The sequence below is a fragment of the Osmia bicornis genome, chromosome 4 (assembly GCF_907164935.1).
Source record: "Osmia bicornis bicornis chromosome 4, iOsmBic2.1, whole genome shotgun sequence".
In the NCBI taxonomy this organism is placed as follows: domain Eukaryota; kingdom Metazoa; phylum Arthropoda; class Insecta; order Hymenoptera; family Megachilidae; genus Osmia; species Osmia bicornis.
Genome location: NC_060219.1, coordinates 11,302,622 through 11,326,790, shown reverse-complemented (window position 1 = coordinate 11,326,790; position 24,169 = coordinate 11,302,622). Strand labels below are relative to the sequence as shown.

Sequence of the window (24,169 nt, the reverse complement as noted above, 5' to 3'; positions counted from 1 at the left end):
ACATCTTGTCATCGGTGCACAGTACTTACATAGTAGATCGAAAGAAAGGAAACTTTTTTATCGCTGTAAGTTAACACTGAGTTGCTGATAAATGCGTTTTGCAGTGATCGTTAGATGGCGATAGGATAGGCCAAGAATAGGCCGCCATCTTGTGGCTGACTTATTCGATACGAAAAATGGTAATTGAACATTCGAAACGCGTGCCGTGATCGTTGCGATTGCAACTTGTTATAAATCAAGTGATTTATTGTACTCCCTTAATTTGAATGCTTGTATAAGCTTATTAGGATTCCATGTTATAGATATCTCCGAGTAAATCATTATGGGTATGAAAAAAAAGCAATGTTACTTTTCATCATCTATTATAGATTTTTGAATCTGATTGACGGTTTTCTTCTTTTTTTATTAACAGAACATCAGCCGGTATGTACATTAAAATGATGTTTAAACGAGTTGAATCGTAAGTTGGTTTAATTGATAAATTGGGTAATGTGACTTTGCAATTATATGTACATACAGATCGTCCCATGCAACTGGGACAAGCTGTAGCTTTAAAACTTTACAAGTACAAATTCGAGAAATGTTTCATTACTCCAAATTTTACACATGTGCTATGCGATGCAGCATTTGATTTTTAGATTTTTGTGCCATTTAATTTTTCCTAATACAAATTTTGTAGTAATATATACATATACTCGTAAGCGGAAAGAGAAATATTCAAAGTTCTCAACATTAAACCTGTTATATCTTCTAAGAAATAAGAAACAAATATAGTCTATGTAATCAACAGGTATAGTTCATCAATGACAGTTGCTATGGTAACATGATCCTATTGTATTTATTCAGCGATAGCGAATTAACAACGTTTCACGCATTATTGAATTAGAATCTGGACCTATGTATATGGTAGATTTAAAATGACTAATGCAATAAAGTAAAAAGCTGGAACGGTATAATTGATGATTTCAATTATAGGAAGTGTAATTGTGAAAAATAAAATCCTAACTGACAATCAGAGTACGAGTATATGTACGTATATCGAATATTATGAAATCTCGGTTGAACGTTTCTTCTTATGCTTGTAAACGATCTGTGTACACGAACACGTACATGTACACAAGCTGTACCAGGTATTATCTTACTAATCACAATTCATCCGCGATAAGAGAACATTAAGTATAACAATCCTTCAGGGAAAATTATTATCGATACGATTTCTCGGCAAAACCGAAAGATACCATTACCAGGTGATAGTGAATCTCCTTGTGACTTGTGTACCCTGCTGAGACGAGTGCCGGTGATGTTAGTCACTGATGAAATCTCGATGGGTATACGGCCCCTCTGTTATGAATATTTGAAGAAAGACCACTGTGGTGTATTAATTTCTACCTAACACGTGAAAAATATGTCGACAGTGTCGTTGGGAAGACTTCGAAAGTACTCTCTTGTGCCGTATTTAGATCGTTGCCCGGAATATCATGGAACGTATAAGGTACTATTCGAAAGACGTATTTTCTTTTTCTTTTTTTTTTCATCGACGTTAGTAAAATGAATCATCATGTACCGTTTACATACATATAATAATTCTATCTCAACGGAAACGAGATGGAACTTAATTTGAGGTTAGGTTAGGCGCATTTTCTTTAAGACTATGAATTAAGCATTAAGTCTAAGTACGTAAGTCTAATTGATTTAAATTTTCAATTTTTAATAAAATTTTATCAACTTTCCAAAGCGATTCAAAACTAAAATTCGATTAATATAAAATTAAATTCGATTGAAATTTTTGGATCGTTTACGAACCGTATTCATTGTGATCTCTTCTGGCAATCGAGATATTTAGTAATCTTATCTGTTTTAGCTTAAGTACTGATTAACTATTGGCAAACTGCATTAGACTTAAGAGAGGTATATATAACAGAATTTTCTTGTCAAAAAAAGAAAGATGTATTTGTACAGAGTATAATCAATAGATATGTATAACTTTTAATTCAGTCTGAAGTACCGCGCTTTTGCTTATATGTATTATATAATATATACGTATCTAGTTTACCTTCGAACTTGTATAGATTATGATAAAACCTTCTTTTTAGGGATTAATCATTTTCTAATTTGAATATTTTATTTACTAAATTTAAGAAATTTTTGTTTTAGTCGCTAAAAGAAAATTATACAGTACGTAATTATGCTAGGATCTTCATATTCCGTCTCTAAAATATCTTTTCAACTAATCAGTTTTTAACTTGGATACTTTTATATGTACAGTTCTTTTTAGGGGGGGAAAAAAACAAGAGAATTTTATTGACCTTGTAATCTTTGAAACGACTCCACTTCCGGAGGTAACACATTCATCGCGCGCCTCATGCTTAATTTTAATTTTTCCTAATCACATTCTTTTTTCTATTTTATATTATTCTATATACCAATAGAATGTATGCAGCATCAAAGAATATTTTCTGGTTCAATTCGTGATGCTTAAAGTCTGATACAGTTCTAATATAAATTGTCTGGTTACGTTTGGTTATCTTTTCGTATCTTTTCTCCAATAAATAACCATTCTTGTTATTTATTCTTCTTGGCATCCGCATTTTCGACCTCTTTCGAACCTATATATTCTTTGATTCTCGGCATCGCACCGATTCAAGAATAACCCAGTTACAGATGACTACTTTCAGCCTCGATTGTACCGACATTTTTCATGAAACGATCACTTTTAAGATCAGTTTTTTCTCGGAAAAGATACGTAGAGATCTGGAAAAAGGATCTTAGTCTTGAATAATTTACTAATTCCACGTGGCGCTGAATAGTTTAATTTTCTTACTGTTTCCTGTCTGTGCCTGCCATAAATTTCAAAGTAGATTTATTTTTGCTTTCATAACATCCCTTACCAACTGCATCACATGTATGTACATGCACATACGTATACATGCATGTAGTATACTTGGTATTCTATGTCAGACGTCAGAGTATAACAGTCAGGATTGAAAATGTCAGTCGAACTAAGAACAGTGAACGAAACGAATCGTGATTTTCAATCATGTACGATGAGTCCCATCGAAGTTGTCGCAGTGAAGTTGTCACCGACACGGCGTGAATGGGTTAGTGCGCCAACTTCACTGCGACAACTTCGATGGGACTCATCGTACAATATCAATCATAGTGTCCGTTCGTCTAGTGAAAAAGCACTGACTTTGGAGTCCAAGTTTAACCGTAGCAAATATCATAAATCTAATTATTTAATAAAAGCGTTAAAGTAATTAACATAATCATCTGATAAAAGCTTTCGAATATTCAATAATTTATTTGAAATTATAGAATACACTAGACGAACGGACACCATGATTGATATTATACATGTTGGAAAAATCCTAGTTTTTCTCACAACTATTGATATCGAGATACTATAAATAGTGAAATGAATTTTTCAACGATAGTCTTGTAGTTTAATCTTCAAGACAAATATAATATTACTAGAATTACGGAAGAATAAATTAAACGAGATATGGTTTTTTTTTGGAATCTAATTATTATAAAATTCTTTTCATACATATTATTTCATTGATATCGTGGAGGAATTTCTTTATATACAATATATTGTTTACGTATGTACATAAAGTTCAGATTGTTACATATTAATCCTTACGATTACGACCATGAATGCAATCAGTTGAATATTGTTACGATCGATTGAATTTCTACGGATTCTTTGTGGCTGCGTATTTATACGAATTGCGAATTGCAGCGTTTGATTTGCGCGAACAATAAATTAACAATATATGTTTCTATAAAAAGAATACGAGGTTGTAGCGAAGAAGAAAAATTTCCTCCTCGTTTGTAATCTCACCATGAGATGATCCTTAAAGCTTCTGTTTTGAGAACTCTTCAAGAAACTGCGGAGAGCGTGTTTAACGATCTAGTTCCAGATTTCGTGAAAAGGGTACGAGAAAAGAAGTATAATTAGAAAACCGTCATATAATGTATAAAATTACAAGAATGCTAGGATAAGCCATCGATAAATTCGAATCCATTTGTCTTGAAAAGAAACAAATTTGTTACATTGATAAATTAAATATGTAATCAAAATTTAATTCAACAACGTTGAGTTAAAATGTACATACAATATATATCTCTATATTCTAGACCGGTAAAGATTAAAAAAAAAAAAAGAAATTTTATTTTCTTTAAAAAAATATAATTTTCGAGTGATGAAAATTTCCGGTTGGAAGATGTTTTACAAAGAATGCAATGATAAATTATCCAGTTAAATATAAACTGATTGTTGTATCGGCTAGCTGTTAATTAAATAATGATATCTAATCATCGTACATTGTATAGCTGTAGATCTGTAAACAATGAAATTTCTTCGTCTCGCATTATTTTTGTCAGTTGTTCGCACACACAGTTGTTAATCGTTATTGTTGAATGAATTGCTCATTTCCATTACTATACCTACTACTTGCAATCATAATCAGTTGAAATTTCATTTCTTCGTAAACATGTTTCTTCTTCAGATAAGACGATCTTGTAATAAAATAAAAATAATATATGAGTTTTCTGTAACGTGATTAACGAGAGAAAATTTCATTGACCGAAATAGAAAGCTTTTTTTTACGATTGAAATGTTGAATAATCGAATCGATAATATTAGAATTCATTAGAGTATAGATAAATAATAATCTGTGTCTATCATTGACAGGAACTTGGATCACAACCGTTGCCAACAATCGTCACCGAAGATGCAGATAATTCGAATCATGCTTCTCAAGATCAGGGTCACAGGCCTCGAGCAGGTCAGATAATCGTATTTAATTAAACATCATAATCACAGTTTCTTTATTTATACCATTTAGTATCGTCTGAATGGATAATATGACGATGGTTGTTGATTTTTGTAACAGGTACTTGGGGATCCCATTCGAGAAGTATTAGGAAACCGACTTCAGGAAGTGCTCCTAGTTCTGGGAAATCGACACCTCTTCCACAGCCAGCTGTTGAACCCTCGAGTTCGTCGAGTTCGAGCAAAGGTGGTAGAAAAGCTTCGGGAACACGATCTGGATCCACTAGCCGCAGTAATAGCCGTAGTAATAGCGCCGAACGTAGAAGAAGTGGAAGTACCGTCGATGACACTGCTAGCCCTACCAAAAAACCAGCACTCTTCGATGCCTTCAGGCCAAGAAGTAAATCCGATGCCAGCAAAAGAAAACCCAGTATTATAGCTAACATGAAAAGTGCTGTACAGGCAAGTAAATTAATAATTTAATTTATTATAGTATAGTATGGTACAAAAGAAAAAGGAGAAAATAGAAGAGGAAGCAAGGGAACGAAAAAGTGGTATTAATTAAATACTGGTAATTTTGCAGCATTCGTTGCACAGAGGTTCTCATGGAAGTTCGTCAACAGATGTGCATACAGATAAAGACCATCACAGGGATAGCAAGGATCATAAGGAAGGTAGAGAGCAACCCGTAGGACGACCGCGAGCTGGTTCGGAAAGTAGCAGAAATCCTGTGAGCAAAGTTATGGATCTCATTAGGCATAGAAGCCACAGCGCTCTTAGCTCGGATGACAAACGAAAAGCGGTAAGTAATTTACAGAAGGCCTTTTTTCTTACTACATATACCTGTTAATGTAAAAGTGGTAATCAAAATTACCGATTGAGTTCGCGTATGCGATAAGTCTCTGTTTTACCATTGTAAGTAACAACTGATAAAAGAATCGCGTAGACCAAAGTTATTCTAAAATTATTATTAAATTTATTACTTCTTTAAGAAAATGAAAAAAAGAAGTTTGTTAAAAACAATTATTTCATTAAAACAAACAATTTTCATAAGAAGGTAATAGAAACGAAAAAATGAAGAAGAAATTAATTTAGAACGAATTTTTCACATCTTTAGTTTCTTGATTCTTGTCTTCATCTTAAAACGAAGAATTGAACATTAGGTAGGTAACATTGGGCTACTTTATTTCACTGTTTCCTCTCTCGACAAAGCGTGACTGGTTGCTTCTGACAATGGTATCTCAGCGAACAAAAGAATGATCTCTGAAAGAAGAGAACACATGTTTTGACGTCGACAGTTAAGGTAGAAAACCTTGTCACCTCGAGTTCTCTGCAATCATATTCGATTTTCTTTCTAATTCATATTACGAAGCTACTGTGTTCCTGCATAATGTGCATAATCCATGCAACGTTGTTTTCTGGGCTGTCATTTTTCTTGCAAACAAATCAATGCTAATGAAATATTAATGACTTTCGTAACGATGTGATTAATGTTGAAACGTTTCAAGTTTCAAAGTGGTAATAAAATGGTTGGAAAAATTGTCTCGCGTCTTTACTATTAACATTCCATCCGAAGTAAACATGATTCTAAATTTATTATACGCCTCAAGATTTGATCTTATTAATTACACCTGAATTTTCCTGTAAATTTTCTCTTGGATAAAATTAATCCACTTTAATTGAAATTTATTGAATTCCTGTAAAATAAGTGATTTATGATGGAGATGGACTGGAATGGACTATGCTACTCTTTTTCTGCCTGTGTATCATAGTGTCGAAATATGTTTCGTGTTATCAGAAACATGTTACATCAGATGCGAAAGTCGATGCTCGGTTTAGTTTAATTAGAATTTTTCATTAGTCGTGGAACTGTTCGCCATGCAAATGGAGTTGATTGCGCAGCTGGTTCGAATGCTTGTTTGAGACTGTAACGTTTGAATTTCGGTGGGAGAAGACACGTGTGTATGCACGTGTAACAAATGGATATACATACGTTTGTGCGTGTGCGAACATGGAACGGAGAAAAAGACGGAATCAAAGGCGAGTTTTTCAGTTAGAGTGAGTCGCGGAACGTGTAATGTTCAAGGTGCTAGAATAACGAGCGCATCTTTCTTCGCGTGATTCGCGTGTGATTAAGATTGATAACGTTTATCAAATTCTTAACTCCGTTTTTACATCCTATTATAGATGATCGTGAAATTGTGACTGTGAAATTACAAAACATTTTTCTATTCTTTTTCTATTTCACAGCAACAGTTATTCGTGAAATTTTTAATTTCATACAATATTATTTTATAAATTATCGATTAATTTAATCTAATTTTTCTCGAATGTTATTATCGGAGATAATAATATTTGCTAATTTGAATTGCAATACAAACAGAAGCGATATTGCATCGATAGGTAATCAGTATTTAATATTCTGACGTTAATAACGAATGTGTTCGTTTCGAGGATTTATCCGATCATTATTCATGATCTTTGTTCCAGTGATCGAGAACTGTGGCGTATATGTTTTATTTCGAAATGTAACTTTAATATAATTAACACAGTTTCAATTAGTATACCTATTTCTTCAAGAGGTGTCGTTTGATCTCTTCAATTTTGTTTCAATTAAATTACCTTTATACCTTTATTAATATAGGTGAATAGGTAAAAATGTTTTGCATATAACTGCAGATTTTCGGCATAAAGGACGTTGAATGTTAACTTACGGTCACGGAAAATGTCTCGAGTTCGTCGACGAAGCTCTTCTCTATTGTTCGGTTCTCTTCTAAATTGAAAGCCAGCAGTTCCTGCTACCCTTTCTTTCCCCTATTTTCTTTTACCTTTCAGCACGTATGCAAGCTTTAAAATTTACGCGTCCCTTCGAACTTTAACAATATCATCTTGTTTGCGTGGCATGGTTGCGTTTCGTTAGATTTATGGATCCTTATTAAACCGGAACAACGTTTGCTCTGCTACATTCAGAAATATTTGTAGACATATTTACTGCGTTTCCTTTCTGATAAACGTTCAATATTTACCCCATAATTCGTTATTTCCAAGTTGAATTCTGCACATTGTCTCCGGACATTTTTTGTTTCTCTCTCTCTTTCTTTTTTGAACTGTTTTATTATTTGACGACCTACATTCACAGTTTCAAAAGCAAACTATGTCGAGCAAATTCTTTTCTTCTCATCGGGTGTCTTATGAAAAGTATGATAACCTACTATGCAAATCAGGAGCATTGTTTAACTAAAGTCTAGAGCAATATCGTTTGCATAGAAATGTTGAACAGTTACTTACATCATCTTTTTGAATAATTTATTTAAATCAATTAAATTACTAGAACAACGTTAGATTGAATGAATATGTTTATTATAATAATAATATAATTTTGAGGAGAAAGGCAGGCATACTTTATTCATTGTTTCTTATCAGATGATGAGTAGCAGCGTTACTTAATGTGTTATGATGCTTCAAATGCAAATGTTAATATTGTAAATATGCAAAACAGTGCAAAATAGCTATTTTCACTGGAAAATATGAGTAATAGACTTGGATAAACAATGTACAATTTTCATGATAATTAACGAGTATTATCACATAATATAATTGATTTTGTATAAGGTAAAGTTATGTAATATAGAGGAAAAATATAAAGAAATTAAACAAGTCTCATAATGAGACGATCAGTAATGTGACAACATCTGTGTTTTGCATCTGTTACATATGGGGACTATCATATGCGTTACGTTAGATTGTTTATTTACTTTTCGCATTCGCGATGCCTACATCAGTTTCCTGAACAATTTTTCTTCTCTCGTGTATTTATAAATTAATAGAAATCGATCGTTAGAATACTTCAATACTACTTTTGTAGATAGGGAGCGTTGATCGAGAAAACGTCGCTTCAGGGGATAATTTAAAATGCAAATTTAATCATTTGTCCTTGTTATCACCCTGTGTATACATTAGTTCTTCTGATATATCACCTGTTACCTATTGCATAAAATACGTTTTGTATCTTGAACGTTTCTTAACGAGCGTCGACTCGGACTCTTCGAAAGTTGAACAATATCAAAGAATAGTCGTTTCTTTCGTAAACCTACGTGTAATATCGTTTTACACTTCCGGTTGTACATATGTATGTGGCGGCAAGGACAGTTTTAGCGAAAACAATGCTGTAATGTGACCTCTGCGTATTATCATCGTTCGGTTTTCACTTGTTAATTCATAGAAACACGACGACACGACGTATTTAGCTGCTGCATATCGATATCTACATACATCTACTGTATCTACAATATCTATATTTATAGATATGTATATGTATTCAAATATAAGTAGACTGGAAAGCAAACGTTAATTTCCTAACTAGATGATTTCTTTTCTTTCGTATGCTTTAAATTGAAATTTTTCAACTCATACGCTTCAACACGGTTGCTTGTTAAATATTTTCTATTTTATAGAAATTCCCAACAATGTATTTGGAGTGAACAAGGAAATAATGATAATGATAATTAAATTTCAGAATAATGCGATTAAGATGATACATATTGTTAAATAAAAAATTATGTGATCAGTTAGGGACATTGTGAAAGTGTGTTACAAGTTAAGAGTGCAACATGTCTTCGTACTTTCGATGGATAAAAGGTGGAAAGAAGGATGATTATTTTGGTGCAAAACCAAGAAGTCGTTCTTTAGATTCGAAGAGTCTCGAAGCATCGGGTATACGATTGATTATTGAAAATGTACTTGAAATTTCTTATTCTATCGTGTAATCAAATATTTAATCGAATATTATTATTGGAATATAATCGACACGTTTATTTAATAACGTAATGTTTAATTTTGTTATAGAGGACTGCAGCCCAACATCAAGCACAAATAGCAGCACAGGGTAAGCAAGTAAACATGTATATTCTATATGTGCTTAAACATACATATGGTACATATAAACAACTATATTACGTTTAATTAGAATTCGAGTGTCTGATTATTCTTGGATATATTGTATAACAATAATTACGAGATCAAGAAAGATGACACCTACGCATCGAAATAACAGAGAAATGTCACTTGAAATATTTCATTTTTTCTGATTCTTTTAAAGAAATTTATATTTTTTTTCTCATAAATTATGATGTTAAATAACTGTTTGAAATGGAAATCGATATTTGATTTTCAATCAAACACAAATTAAATAGAGCTAGAAAAATATTTATACGTATAGAAAAGACAAAGTACATAAAGAGAGTATCTGTATCATGTCAGATTTTCTTACGACACTGATAATTATACAGATACATGTGACAGTTTCTAAAACAAAAAAAAGGGATAAAAAGCACGCGCCATTTAGGGCAGCCCAGATAAAAGAACCGCGTGCTAGCAAATTCGAGTTAACGATTACGGGAAAAAAAAGGTAATTTTATTTGACCTATTAGATAAAGCAAAAATATGCACAGTACGTATTATGTTTCTAATACATGGTAAGGTATATAGATAACATAGTACGTATAAGATGAAATATTTAAAAGATTAATATTAATTTCTTATTATATAATTGTCAATTAATATTCAGATATGCAGAAATTATATCTTAGATAATTTATTGAAAATAACGAAGCATTAGAAAAAGTTTATTATCCGTTGAATTGAAACATTTGAAAATAGTTGATCATTCAACGGAGAGATGTCGGTGTTGCGCATGTTCCTTAGGCTCGTATAGCGTAGAGTGTAGAGCGTAGAACGTAGGGTAGCCGATGCCGCTGGCCGCTGGGACCTGCGCCTCAGAACGTTTTTGTACCGCAACGCGTACGGTTTGCACGTGTTTATTCCGAGTGTTTCGTTTCGATTTCATTAAAGATTTTTGCGATCAGTGACCGTGATTCTTAAATATTACATGTTATCAACGTTTCCCTGGTGCGTGCACAGTAGACAGACGATGGATTATTCTTATCCGGCCAGCGATTAGGTACTCGTAATTCGTAATTAACAGTCCGCAGCGAAGACGGCGCAGCGACGACGAATCGTTAGGAAAAAAGTGGCGTCGTACGTGCGAAATGTAACGTAACATAACGTAACGTCACGTCACATCGAGAGAATTCGTACGCCTTCGATACTGAACGTCTGATATTCTACGGGAATCGTTACTCCTTTCCTTTTTTCTTTTCGCGCGGCTGGTGTTTTTTTTTCTTTTTTTTTTCCCCCACGATAACATCGACGGGTATAAAAGTCGAGTGGCTTTTCAAAAATACTGCGACGAGAACGTGTCATTAAAGACACTAGCTACGCTCGTAAATGTAAACACCGTTGCACGTTGCGACAGGCGTGTGTAGACGAACCGGTACGTTTCAGTTCGCCCTTCAGACTTCGGTGGCTTTTATACGGCTGTCGATGCGACTCTCATCGGCGATAACTGTTTGATTCGTCAGGCAAACCTTGCCAATGGTAACCTTGAAATTACTCCTACATACTTTGAATTGTCGTGAATACGTGTTCGTGTTCGAAAAACGTTCGATCTGTCGATATTGTCGGTGAACTTCAGTGAATACTTATCGATTGAAAAATCATCGTATGTATATATATGTATACTTATTTAAGTGTTAGTGACTGTTTCTCTGTTATGCGAAGAAAATACGTAATTTCGCGTGGTGGTGGCGGTGGTGGTGATGGTGGTGGTAGTAGTGTTGAAGAATTTCAAGATTTTCAAAAAGTGCACGAAACGTGAAGAGGCAGATGAGAATGTCGCGAAGTGCGTAGCGTGATTTGAAAGTGAAAAGAAGAGTCGAAGATCACTGGTTGTGCTTCAAACTATCCAGCAACAGTTGGTAAGTGTGTACATACATATTTTTCATGTGCTCCTTTTATGGGGAATTTTTACGTACGTATATACATATAATACGTAGAAATTATTCCGTCTTTCATTCTTTCATTGATTAATTTTTTAATTTTTACTTGAAACATTTTTTTCTCTCTCTTTGATCCTACCTTTCACATACATATATAAACATCTTACTGCTGAGCTTATCTTCGATGCATTATCGTACGAAGCTTAAAGTCTGCGTAAAAATAAAGTTGGATTAAATGTAATATACCTAATATCAGAACTTTTGGTTGAGTGAAAGAGTGGAAACAGGTTTATCGTGTAAAAAGATTAATAGAGTATCAAAAGATTAGAGCTTAGATCTCGGTCCATCTAGTTATTAGTTCCTGCACCTACAATTTGACAAAGAATTATTATACGTTCCAATTTAATGTAAAAGGGGTAAGTCTTCGGAATTATACCACACTTGGATTTTATTCAAACTGTAGATAAAGAGTATTTATGGTATAACCAACTAAAATATAAAGTGCGAAGTTGTGGTGTAGCAAATTTTATAGCTTTCTTAAGCGAATTTATGGTTTAAATTGGAAAAAAAACCTAACCTAACCTAATTTTTCTTTTTACCCCTTCTCGGCGAAATCAGCCGGCACCATGTGAAGGTGAAGGGCTTAGCCTAACATATATACATATATGAAGTTTGAACACGATAGGAGTGTGGTAGTATTCCCGAGATAAGCCAGATTTTCTTAGTAGTAGTAGTAGCAGTAGTAGTAGTCATTGTCGTTACCAATTTGTGTGTCAATGCAGCAGACACGTTTTAAAATTCTTGCCGGTTGTATTGTATAGTTAAAGTAGGTAGTTTGAGTATGGGTCACAGTGGTGTGATGCCAGCATAAGTAAGTACATATTTTAGATATTCTCGTGTTTCCTTTTAGCTATTCTGCCGTCACGTGTATGGCCGTACGAGAATAAATAAGAGGCAGAAAAAATAAGAAGGAAGAAACGATCAAGTCTAAAGATCTTATCGTTTTAACTTGACAGATATATCCCTGATGCTGATGTTGTAAAACGTTCTTTTGCATTCTGTTTACTCCTAACCGGGGATGGAGTCAGATTTAAAGGTTAAACTTGTAAATCAGCCTGCCTTATGCAAGTCACGTGTAATTGTAATGTTAATTTTCATTTGTCTATGACACTTTTTTATTCCTAACATTATCATTTTGGATAGAAATAGATTTTAGAGTAGGTAAATTATTGGGAATATTTGAAAATGATGTCAGTACATTTTATGATAAATAAAAGTATGCAAATAGATTGTTGACACGTTTGGCGCCGGTCACTAGATATCGCGTGCTCCAATATTGACGCTTAGCGAAAGGGTTAAACGGTTAGGCGGTACACTACGACCAATCCGCTTCTCGGTTCTCGTAGCGAACGTGTTAAGGCGAATGAGTCTTTTCATTTTCAATCGAGAAGGTGCGCGTAGATGAAATAATGAATAGGAGATTTGTTAGGAGAAAAAGTAACGATGCCAGCATGTTTCGTGAGTAAGCGTGTTGTAAAAAGGTGGGGTAAGCAGTAGTCAATACGTAGCTAACAGCCGCGTTCCTCAATTGTGCCAACTTCTGAAATCCCTAAGTAGTGTTGCAAGGATAGGACGAGGTCACACGGTATAGCAGAGGCAGGCTCCGTTTCTAAACAGGAATAGGGACCCTTTTTTCACGGAACCCTTCCTTCGTCTTTTTCTTCCACCACTATAGTTTGTACACTGAGTATTGTATAGTACATAAAAAGATCTGACTCGTGATTATTTTCACGAAAGATGGCTGCCAAGTAATTGGATGAAATGAATGCGATTGAGAAAATTTTTCATCGTCTATGTATATACTAATATGTAAATAACGCAGATTTTGGCAACCAGATTTTGACAGTGAACCAGGCCTAACTATTTCAAGTGATATTTCTGGGGGAAAAGAATTTTTATTACTTTATTATTTATTAAAAAGTATAGTAAGTGAATTATAAAAAAAATATTTCAATTAAAAAAGAAAATAACTGAAGTATTTCGCGAATTGTTAATTTTGTGTATATGATAAGTGATTTTTCATTGATCTAATATTTTTCAAAGTGCATACGTATGCTTAGTCTCAGCTAGTTGTTGGGATGAATGCAATATGGTATGGTGGTGCAGCCCTGGGTCTTCGTCGGCCTTGGAGAACCGGTTTCAAAATCCACATGTCGATCGTATCGATGTTTGAAACCGGAAACGTGTTTTCGAATCAAGCGAAATGCTGAAACTGTTGTTCACTTACAATTATAATTGACTTTTAACGTATACCTAATGAAACGGTGACACATTTATCATTATCATACACGTGGCTTACTTCACTGTCAGACTTGTCGTTTTCATTCTTTTTTTCACACGCATGCTCGAATAGTGGTTTTCTTCTCTAACCCGTTGTTCTGGAAAGTTGAAATTTTTTAAGCTTTTTAACCTTTAAATTGATAGTACTTTTGTGTTGGAAGGTTTGAAAATCGTGTTAGCGTTTCATCTTGTTAGTAACATCTCTTGCTGTATTTTCTAGCTGCTTTCGTTTTTCTAAATTCAATTACAATTCGTCGAGATGATATAATATAAATCACACCTGAATACCCCAATTTATTCAAGGTTTTTGCTACCTGTAAATACAAGTAGATAGCTAATACACTGTACTTTGGATATAGCCAAGTGTTTAGTTTCTCTGAATTTCAAAACGAAATAAAAAGAAGCGATCCTCTCGGCTGGCTATAATTATTCACATATATGAGAAATTTTATCATTGACCGAATAAAATTATAATTGCTATTCAAATACACGAACTTTGAATCATATACGAAGTGAGCTGATCAGATATGTATTTTAGAGGCTGGAAGGTTTCCAAAAGAAACTGTAAAATGAGCTAGAGAACGTGGTTATCATTTTAATCGAATTTCTTTCCTCCAGTCTCGTGTCGACTTTATGCTACAGCTGTAAATCTGTAAAATTGTAAAATTGTAAAATTGTACGACTGTCTACATTGTATGTATTAAAAGTGTACGCGAACAGTGTAACATGTAACGTAAGAGACCCAGTTACGTTTTCCAGTATCAGCGACCCGTAAACTTTTTATCGAATACTTCCGTATCGTACTTGTTCAATCTCCGCTATTTTTACCTCCACTTTTCTTTCCTTTTTTCCACATTCGAACGCAACAACAACATACGCGATGCGACGCGACGCGGCGTACAAAGTGGAGTGCGAGATAAAGAATAATTTTTCCACCTCTATTAGCTATGGCTTCGTTTCGAATTGTTCATTATGCATACATTTTAGCATTGAACGAGGAAGACATTTTGTATACGACGCAGTAGTTAGACCGTTTGTTCTTCTAACAATGAGTAGCTGCGTATCTATTATTTAAATATTTAGATATTTTCAACACTTAAAAAAGTATTTTTTTTTTTTTTTTTTTTCGGGGAAACTTCCGAAAGGCCCCATCACCGCAGGACAACCAAACTTCGGATTTATAGTAATTGAGGGACGAGAAATCGAATGAGACCATTTTCAGAACTGGCAAACAAACCGTTCCCGAGATATACAGGGTATTCTAAAAGTGCGGAAACCCCCTATTACCTCGATAAGAACGCATTTTTACGGAAAATGACTAACCTAACCTAGCTTAGGGTTAGGGTTAGTCATTTTCCGTAAACTTTTGACTAACCTAACCTAACCTAACCTAGGTTAGGGTTAGTCATTTTGCGTGGAAATGCGTTCTTATCAAGATAATAGGGGGTTTCCGCACTTTTAGAATACCCTGTATATCTCGAGAACGGTTTATTTGCCAGTTCTGAAAATGGTCTCATTCGATTTCTCGTCCCTCAATTACTATTAATCCGAAGTTTGGTTGTCCTGGGGTGATGGGGCCTTTCGGAAGTATACCCTTTTTTTCAAATGGGTGGCTTGCAAGATAGAAAAAAAGCTTCTACGTAGATAATATAATCAATCACACTAGATTACTAGATGTTCTATTTATGATACAAATCAGTAAAATCATTTGATTATTGGTATACCTAAACGGCAGAAGTGTCAGTTGTCAGTTTTATTGCACCAAGGTGCATAAATTAATATATCGTCATCGCAAATGAAATCTTTTAGACGTTAACACTTTTTAATTTAATGCAACTATTTTTTTTTCTCTTCTTCTTCAAATATTTTTATAGAAAAGTCTTATAAATATAGTCCAATTCGTTTTTTATTTTATTCTGCAATCTTGTGTGGACATTTATAAATATACTAGGACATATTTAAATAGCCTTGAAGCCTCTATACCCACGATCCTTCGCCTTCGCCTTGTTCATGAATATTTTTTCTCAAGCTTCGTTAAAAAGAGGACCACCTTGTACGCAGTTAAAATGGTAACCGTGCCAGGGAAACAAAACATACCAATTTATCATTGTTTTCTTTATTTTATTTTCAAATTTCATACTATTCCTTGCAAGATTTTTCAGTCTACAGAATTTCTTTTGTTAAAAAGTATTTACCACACAGATCTGTATTACGATTGACGCACAAAAGCTTTTTATGAATTTAATCGTAAGTGAATAATTTCAACTTGCAACAGCAACTAATTCTTCCATGACAATTACATTTTCAAATGTTTCTACACCACGAATCGACAGTATTTAGATAGGTATGTAGATAGGTACTGTTGAAATGCAACCTACAAATAAATAGGAGACAAAAGTGGAGGAGTGTTGAATCAACGCGCGTAAGGTCGGTCGGTATCAGTTTCCTGTTTATCTTCTCGTCAATACAGGTTTATGTAATCGGTATTCATACAGTTAGTTACTGGCATCTTGAACGTAGGTACCTTTGAAACTTTAAACAGTTTACCTGGCTAAATTTGCGCTGAAGAAAAAATTAAAAATAATATTATAATGTAAATTAAGCGAAAGACCAATGACTCCTAGATAATAAATAATTGATTTCGTCAATTCTGATATCACCGTATTATTAGACTAATTAGTTGAAAAACAGGGTAGCCAGGTATTATTTCATTTTGATTAATTTTGCGAGAAAATATCGAGCGGCAAATAGATTAAATTCAATGCTGTTGCATCGGTGTTGTTCAGCACGTCTAAAAGGGACTTGTTTGCTCTGGCTCGTTAATAGTATAACCATAATCAGATTATGTTTGACATTTTAAAGGTCAGGTTGTTCGTCAAGTTGCGCGGCAAATTGAGGAAATACATATATTGGAAGTATATTGAAAAGTGTTTGAAAGAAGGTAGCTTACATAATAATATATGTAAATACATGAACGTATAATATTATGATTTCAGTTACTTTCGTGTAGTTTTTAAATATGTTTTGTACTTGCACCACGTTGCATAACTTGATTCATTTTCTCGAAACATTTCTCAATGCTCCATGGAAAATCTTAGTTTCCCTCGCGAATAACCTTGATTTTCGAAGTAATTATTCTTCGGGTTTATCGCCTCTTTATGGACCTTTAAAGCTTATCGAAATTGCGTCGAATTGCGCCGAAAGTGGAGTACGTACCTCGCATCGCATCGATCGAACAGGGGAAATATTCGGGAAGAATGTTCTACATTCAGTTTTGCGGTATAGAAAGCAGTTGTAAATTGTAATCATAAATGTAAAAACGTAGTAGTAGTAGTAGTAATAGTAGAAGTAGTAGTAGTAACGATAGATCGTTCCCTAATTCATAGTATGTAATTGTTGACGCATTTGGTAAAAATAACTGACTAGTAAAAAAAAAATAAAAAGTTTGATCATCTGTGAAGGAAACATTGGCTCGGAATAAGATAAAAGTAATATCCTGGCAAGTAAAGATCAGAAAGTCTAGAAAGGCCTCGGTTACTTTCGTTATTATTGCGCCCAAGTTTCTTCACTTGGACTCGCTACCAATTTTTCCCTCCATCTCGTGCTTGCAACAAAAGGAAGGGAAGGAAGAGAAGGAAGGGAAAGACTAGGAGTACTGTATAATAATTCCTTTGAGCGTATGCACTTCTGTAGAATGGGGAGAGACAGTCCAATCGATACGACCCAGTTTCCCTCTGACGGCCCCGAAATTTGCCACATCGACGACCACGTTGTCAAAATCGGCAAATTTCCCGATATACAAGTAATTTCAAGATCCAGGAAATATTATAATAATTGTTGAACCAGGGGAAAAAATGGTAATAATCTTGTCTCGGTTGGCTCACGCTATTTCAATTTGTCAATCGATTGCTGTATCCGATCCGATTTATTTTAATTATTCGATACATTCTGTTAACGTACTTGACATTTATTTTTCTATAGAATGTTCGAAGTTCAAGTTAACATTTTAGTTGTATTATTAAGCAAAATCTGAATAATTTTAACTCGACGATATTTTTTTTCTGCCATGTTTGTAAATTGGCAACAACCTAACGATTTTATACGATGTTACGTTTGTTCGTAACAATAGAAAAGATTTGCTGTTGGAATCGTACTCGTAGAAGCAACTTAATAGTTGCTGCTTCTGACTACTTCCTCCAATCTCACAATCAGTCGCGTGCGCTAAACGTTTCCTCCTGAATTCTAATTTAACCCTCGCTCGAGGATGTGCTCGGTATTTCAATCGTAGTGTCATAATAAGTCGTTAAGCAGTGAATTTTTTTACTCGTCACCTACGTCTTGTTAGTTGTTTCTTTTTCCTCTTAATCGTGATACCATCCTACCTATCGTAATTATCGTAATTACTAATTAGGAATAGACAAATAAATTTAACACGTTCTTTAATGGCTAAAAGTTGGATTACGCGATATCGCGTGCTTAATTGTTAGCTCTTTAATGAGAAAAATATAACACGGCACGAGGAGTTTAAACTCGCCTGTTTAAACTGTTAAACATGTAATTATGTAACTTGATTATTTACCGAAGATCGATCCAAGTTGTTGGTAATTTTGCGATCCTGCCAGATGCGCGCATAAAATTACCTATTCACTACGTAGTTATATCACAAAGTTGATGTTTACAAAACTTGTCGTTCATCTTGCCAACAATTAATTCATCGTTTTATTCGGATATAAATCTTGCAATAAACAGTTTTCCTTGATTTCTATATCCAAACAGAACAGTCTCAATTATCATAGAAAATATTGATAAAAGCAAAGTGTCTATTTTTAACAGAAATCTTACAAATGTGTTGGTTTTCTGTTTTCTTCTTTGCGATCTAGGGGAGCATTTTGATAGAGTTTGCGTCAGCAGTAAGCTTTGGAAGTTGGTAATATAAATTTCCAGTAGCTTCATCAGCGAATTGTACGATTATTAACGCTAAGTAGCTAGGTTTATCTACGTGGAAGTATGATAATCGAATTGATGCGATCGATACCGTTTTTATATTACTAACAGATTCTTTGTGATGTTTTACAGCTCCGGTGGATACGTGCGAGTCAAGGGACGCATACGATTTGAAAAATCGAAAAGATAGCTTAAACGTTCCTCAGAAGAGAGGAGATAGCTCGTCTAGCAAGATGCACGGTATAAACCATCTATTGTCACACCACGGATCCCATAATGGCGACACAAGAACCGCCGTCTCCCAGGCTAATCAGGAAGAGAAAATTTCATCCGCAGCGGATACTACTAGACAACAGAATACGAAGATTTTACAAGAATTATTAAGCCAAAAACACATACAGAAACGGATATCGCGTGGTTCAGTTAGCTCGACTTACTCTTACGGTTCTTCCACGTCTTACGGTTCCTCCCATGGATCTAGTTCTTCGAATCATAGTTCCTCCCTCTATGGTGCAAACAATCATTCGGTGTATCACACGATCCACGGGAACAGTCATTACACCCATCAGACGAATCATCATCATCATCACCCTCTTCAACACATTCATCAGATGCACCAAACGAATAGCGGCAGAGCGTCACCCACCTCACCTAGTCCTACCGGTGATCAGGAGAAACATCATCATCAACACCACCACCATTACAGCATTCAAGAGATGATAAGGCATTTTGGGAGACGACTGGGTCATATAAGAAGACAAAGCGAATGCCAGGATCCACCCCGGAAGACAGAAGAAGATTTTCGTAATAGAAGTCAAAGTTTGGATGGTGGTGCTAGACATCCGAGTTTAAGAGATGCCGATTGCGAGACAACCTACAGAATCTACGAAAGTATACTCAGGCAAGGTAACAGACGTACCAATGTTTCATCAAGCTTCTTCGGCTGCTTCGATCGAACCTATTTCTCGAAAATTTCTATTCCAATCTTCCTTCTAGTTCACTTTGGAATGATCCAAAGAATATTGGCCAAACGAACCTAGTACTTTTTACCACTAATTTTTATCGCCTCGCGATCCAAATATTTACAGGTACTTGATTTTTCGCTAATTAAATAGATTAGCGATTTCTCAATATTTCAATATTGTATCGTACCACATCTATTTATCTGTTTACCTGTTTATTCATTTACTTATTCACCTATTTATTGGCAAATGCTACGTTGGCAAATTTCTTCACTTCATTTTCCGACCACACTCACGATCAGTTAGTTATGCAATTTGTTTTGACACCAAACCAAAAAGACCCGCGTCGTCTTCAGGCTCCTGATGTTTTGACACGTCGTCTCTCGTAGTAGAAATAGCAATATCAATCTCTAATCGGTCGCATTGGAATAAAAGAAATTTTCAATTTCTAATAAATATTTCTCAATGATAGTTGAATTCATTGAATTTCAAATTGGATTTAAGTAAAAATTTGATTAGTAATTAAATTATAAATTTAAGTAAAAATGTTTAGAATTGATATTGATTGATTTTAAATTGATTTCAAGATTTTCTCATTGTTCCTCACGATTATTTCCATCAGGAGGGATGTAATCGTACGGCACGTTTCTATTTTCCGTTGATTGTTAGTGAACGATTTTATGTAAAATTTCGCGTTTTGCAAGCTCACCACCTCCGTAAAGTTCACTTTCCATTGAAACATTGAGCTGATCACCTTGACCCGATCACATTGCTATTCCGCTTTTACCAAGTGCTTTACTACATGATGGCTCATTATAGATTCTGCAAGTTTTGCCAAACGTCGACGTACAGTACTTATCGTTAGTTACATCCTACGCGATCTTCTCCTTTCCCTCTTAAATCTTGCGTATAATTATACCACGTAGCCAGAAAATAATAAGATTATTTCCATCTTCTTCGATGCAAACTCTTAATACAGTCATATTTAATATACATAATACATAATATAATATAAAATATCTAGTCGACGGTCGAATTTTCTATCTTTCGAAATTTTTCATTGTCTTCCTTATAACTAATAATAAGCAGCAATTTTGTAATGAAAACATTAATTAAAGCTTTATTAATTGATGTGAAATAGGTGAGTAAAATTTTGCAACACTTTTTACATTTCGATATGCAACGAATTTAATTCAATAAAATTCAATTCAATCATATCGCACCTATGTAAGTATATCGTGGAATATTTGAAAAAATTTGTTAAAATTTAATTACAAGTATGTATATGTATATCCTCCGAAACGAACGTGTTCGTTTTCCGAGTTTCAAATGTACATACGTATGTGCAGCTGCAACGAGTCGCGTCCGTTGACGCAGTTTCTTCGAGTCCGTTTGACTTTGTAATACAAGGTCGACACGATTAAACTAGTCGCCCAAAATAACTTGCTTCATTAAATGACAACAATTAATACACACAATTTCTTTCGTCTATCCGGACATCTTTAACGTTACATTAATCGGGAAAAGATGAACTTTTCTAGATTTTATTTCGGATTTCGAAGACGCGGTTAGATATTCGACAGAAAGAAATCATTCGAAAGGTCAAAGAAGAAAAATGATGATATTTATACGTAAAACGTTAGTCATCGTTTAAGGTGGCATCAGTATGTACATGATTAAAAATTTTGTGCAATCACGGCTATCACACACGATTGGACGTAAATTTTTCTTTTCACGAAACTCGTTCAATTATTCGTGCAATCAATGTGAGAAAAATATTTGTAATCTTGTTGAATGATTTTTATTATTATTATTATGGCGATAATTTAGGAAAGAATATGGTAAACATGTGTGCTAGTTCATTTCATTCTTCCTCGTCATTCTATCAGTTTAGCAGTGAATCATTTACACTGAAATCTCGCTTATTTATATCGTTATTTATCTATTTTTATTGCTTAACGAGAATTTTATAGAGAGGAGTGTAAGAACGAAATATAATAAATAGCGTTGATAAGCTGGCAAGTTGGTAAGCTGAGGATAACGTTTCAAGCTGAGAAAGCGAATTTAATCGTGCGAATGAAACGTGCACCAGAGACCTTCGTGAAGAAAAAAAGAAATGAAAAAAATTTCGTAGTTACACTCTCCCCTCGCACCTAACTATTTCATTTCATTTCAGAGAGGAAGCACCCTTATTCCTGAATTTCAGGTTAATTTAATCATATTGCAAAATACATTTCAAACGTATTTTATCACTTTTGTTGTTCTATTTTAATGGTAAAATGGTCGGAAAAACGGTAAATCTATTCAAGGTAGAATTGATCGAGCATGCCAGCTAACTAGCCGTGGGTTGAAATATCATCCGAGCGATATCAACTCGAAATATACGTAGAACGAAGAAGTACGTTTTCTTTTCTCGATTTCATTTCCTCAAAAATTGCCATAATTTTTGTATCTCTAACCCAAGAGGGAGGAGACCAGTTATTTCTGCAATTGGAGAACGAATTCCGGTTTCGTGTACCCGTACACTTACATGTATACGTGGGTAATTAAACACGCTTGCTCGACATTTTCAGCGCGAAAAAGTTTATTTTGCAAAACACACGTGCATCGAGATAAACGCGTTTCGTCCGTGTTTGCGGCTAGAACGTTCAGCACGTTCTGGCACGTGGTTGTTACCATAAAGCTGTAGAATTTGCTTTTTTCCAACTTTATTTTCAATATCAATACTAAATTGAGTATATTCGGGCGAGAGAATAAATAACGAGCGTATACAATATACCTATATGTATTTTTTATTCCTGATAACGTTGATAAAAGTTTACCGATTCGAATGGTGGTCTACTTTGATCAACTTTAGTTACTGGCCAAACATTGTTGCAATTTGAAAGTGCACATATTGGAATAATAACACCTATTTTGTATTCAGACACTCGATTTCTTGCTGATTTGAACCTTATGGAAATCTCAATTAACAAAGGTGTGTAATTGTAAATTACAGGAGCTCTCAGAAGAAGTTCTTTGGATCCTGGTGCAAGGAGATTCTCTTTGGGTACACCTGCGATCCCCCATAGAGCTTCAGATGCCTACTTAGATCCTGTGCACGCTGCAATCCTCTTCAGGGATTCCAGAGGGGTGAGTATTCATTTTTATTATATGTAGATAATAGGGATATAATTCCTATTTCCTATGAACCCATATTAATTTAAAAATGTTTCGATACTCTCTGTTAGTTTTTCTTGAAGAAGAAAAGTTTGGAATATTTTTGCACAATCTAAGAGCTTCTACTTTTGCAAAATAAGAATGTTTACGTTTACCTTTACCTTTGCTCAAATTCTTCTCATCGTAACGATTTATCGTATGTGTACAGTTTGTAAATATCGATTCGCCGAACGGCTGAGGGAATAATCTAGGTCATGATGAAAGCTCGAAACGTTAAGGAAAGGAAGAGGGGATATATTCGGTCGAACAGCTTAGAAAAGGGGAGTAGTAGCAGCAGCAGCAGCAGGGGGTGTCTTTTTTACAGTTTATTCCATCGTCTCGCAAAATGGGTCGAGGTTACTCTTTTTTTTTTTGTTCATTTTCCATGCACCTTGTTATGTACCGTCACGGAATACGTATTCGAGAACAAGACTGTGTATCGTTAATTAGTTTATCTCGTTAATTAACTGTATCGAGGAACTTGTGACTGTCGATAAGCAGGATTACTATCGTCGGCAAAGGTGAATACTTGTATTTTCGTAGAAGGTACATAAAACAGTCGGTAAAATGTAGAATGTTATCTATATTATCAACGTTAGATTTCTTTGTTATCGGTAATTTTGTATTCATACTTGTACATGACCAAAGTGAAAGGGTTGAGTGTTAAAATATCATTTGGAGAAATTCTTACATTTTAATTTTATCTATCTAATTACATATGAGTAACGAATACGTTATTAGTAAATACATTGATATCTAAAAAAAATATTAAGTAAAGTAATTGAGAAATGTTTATATTTACATAACAGAAAGGTGTAGAATTTTATGTACAGAGGTTTGCTTGCCGATTCTTTAATACCTTGTATTTCGAGCAACACGTGCATGGATTTATATAATTCTACACGTGTTTTTCAAACAGAATCTGATAATGACAGCAGGATTGACCATTTCAATTTTCTTTCAACCTTCCAATTGGAAAAGAAATTTAAATAAACACCATTTGGTAAATCACCAATGACACATCGTTTCATGTTTATCGATTAAAGTCGTTTATTACGAGAGGAAGCTTTTCTATCAATTTCACCAGAAGCTATGATTGCTTTTTTCTTTTT

General features: G+C 34.4%; 1 protein-coding gene across 5 annotated transcripts in view; it reads left to right on the top strand.

Moving 5' to 3' along the window:
* The window catches only part of LOC114874918 (serine-rich adhesin for platelets-like), a 55,251-nt gene that overhangs the window by 14,549 nt on the left and 16,533 nt on the right, over positions 1-24,169 (top strand). For 4 of the 5 annotated variants that reach the window (XM_046285434.1, XM_046285435.1, XM_029184697.2 and 1 more), the window contains exons 4-9: positions 4,697-4,790; positions 4,899-5,239; positions 5,361-5,579; positions 9,623-9,662; positions 19,030-19,803; positions 22,858-22,991. In XM_046285434.1, coding sequence (XP_046141390.1) covers positions 4,697-4,790; positions 4,899-5,239; positions 5,361-5,579; positions 9,623-9,662; positions 19,030-19,803; positions 22,858-22,991 — 1,602 coding nt within the window. The remainder of the gene's footprint in view (positions 1-4,696; positions 4,791-4,898; positions 5,240-5,360; positions 5,580-9,622; positions 9,663-19,029; positions 19,804-22,857; positions 22,992-24,169) is intronic. The other variant, XM_029184659.2, reaches the window with a different exon arrangement.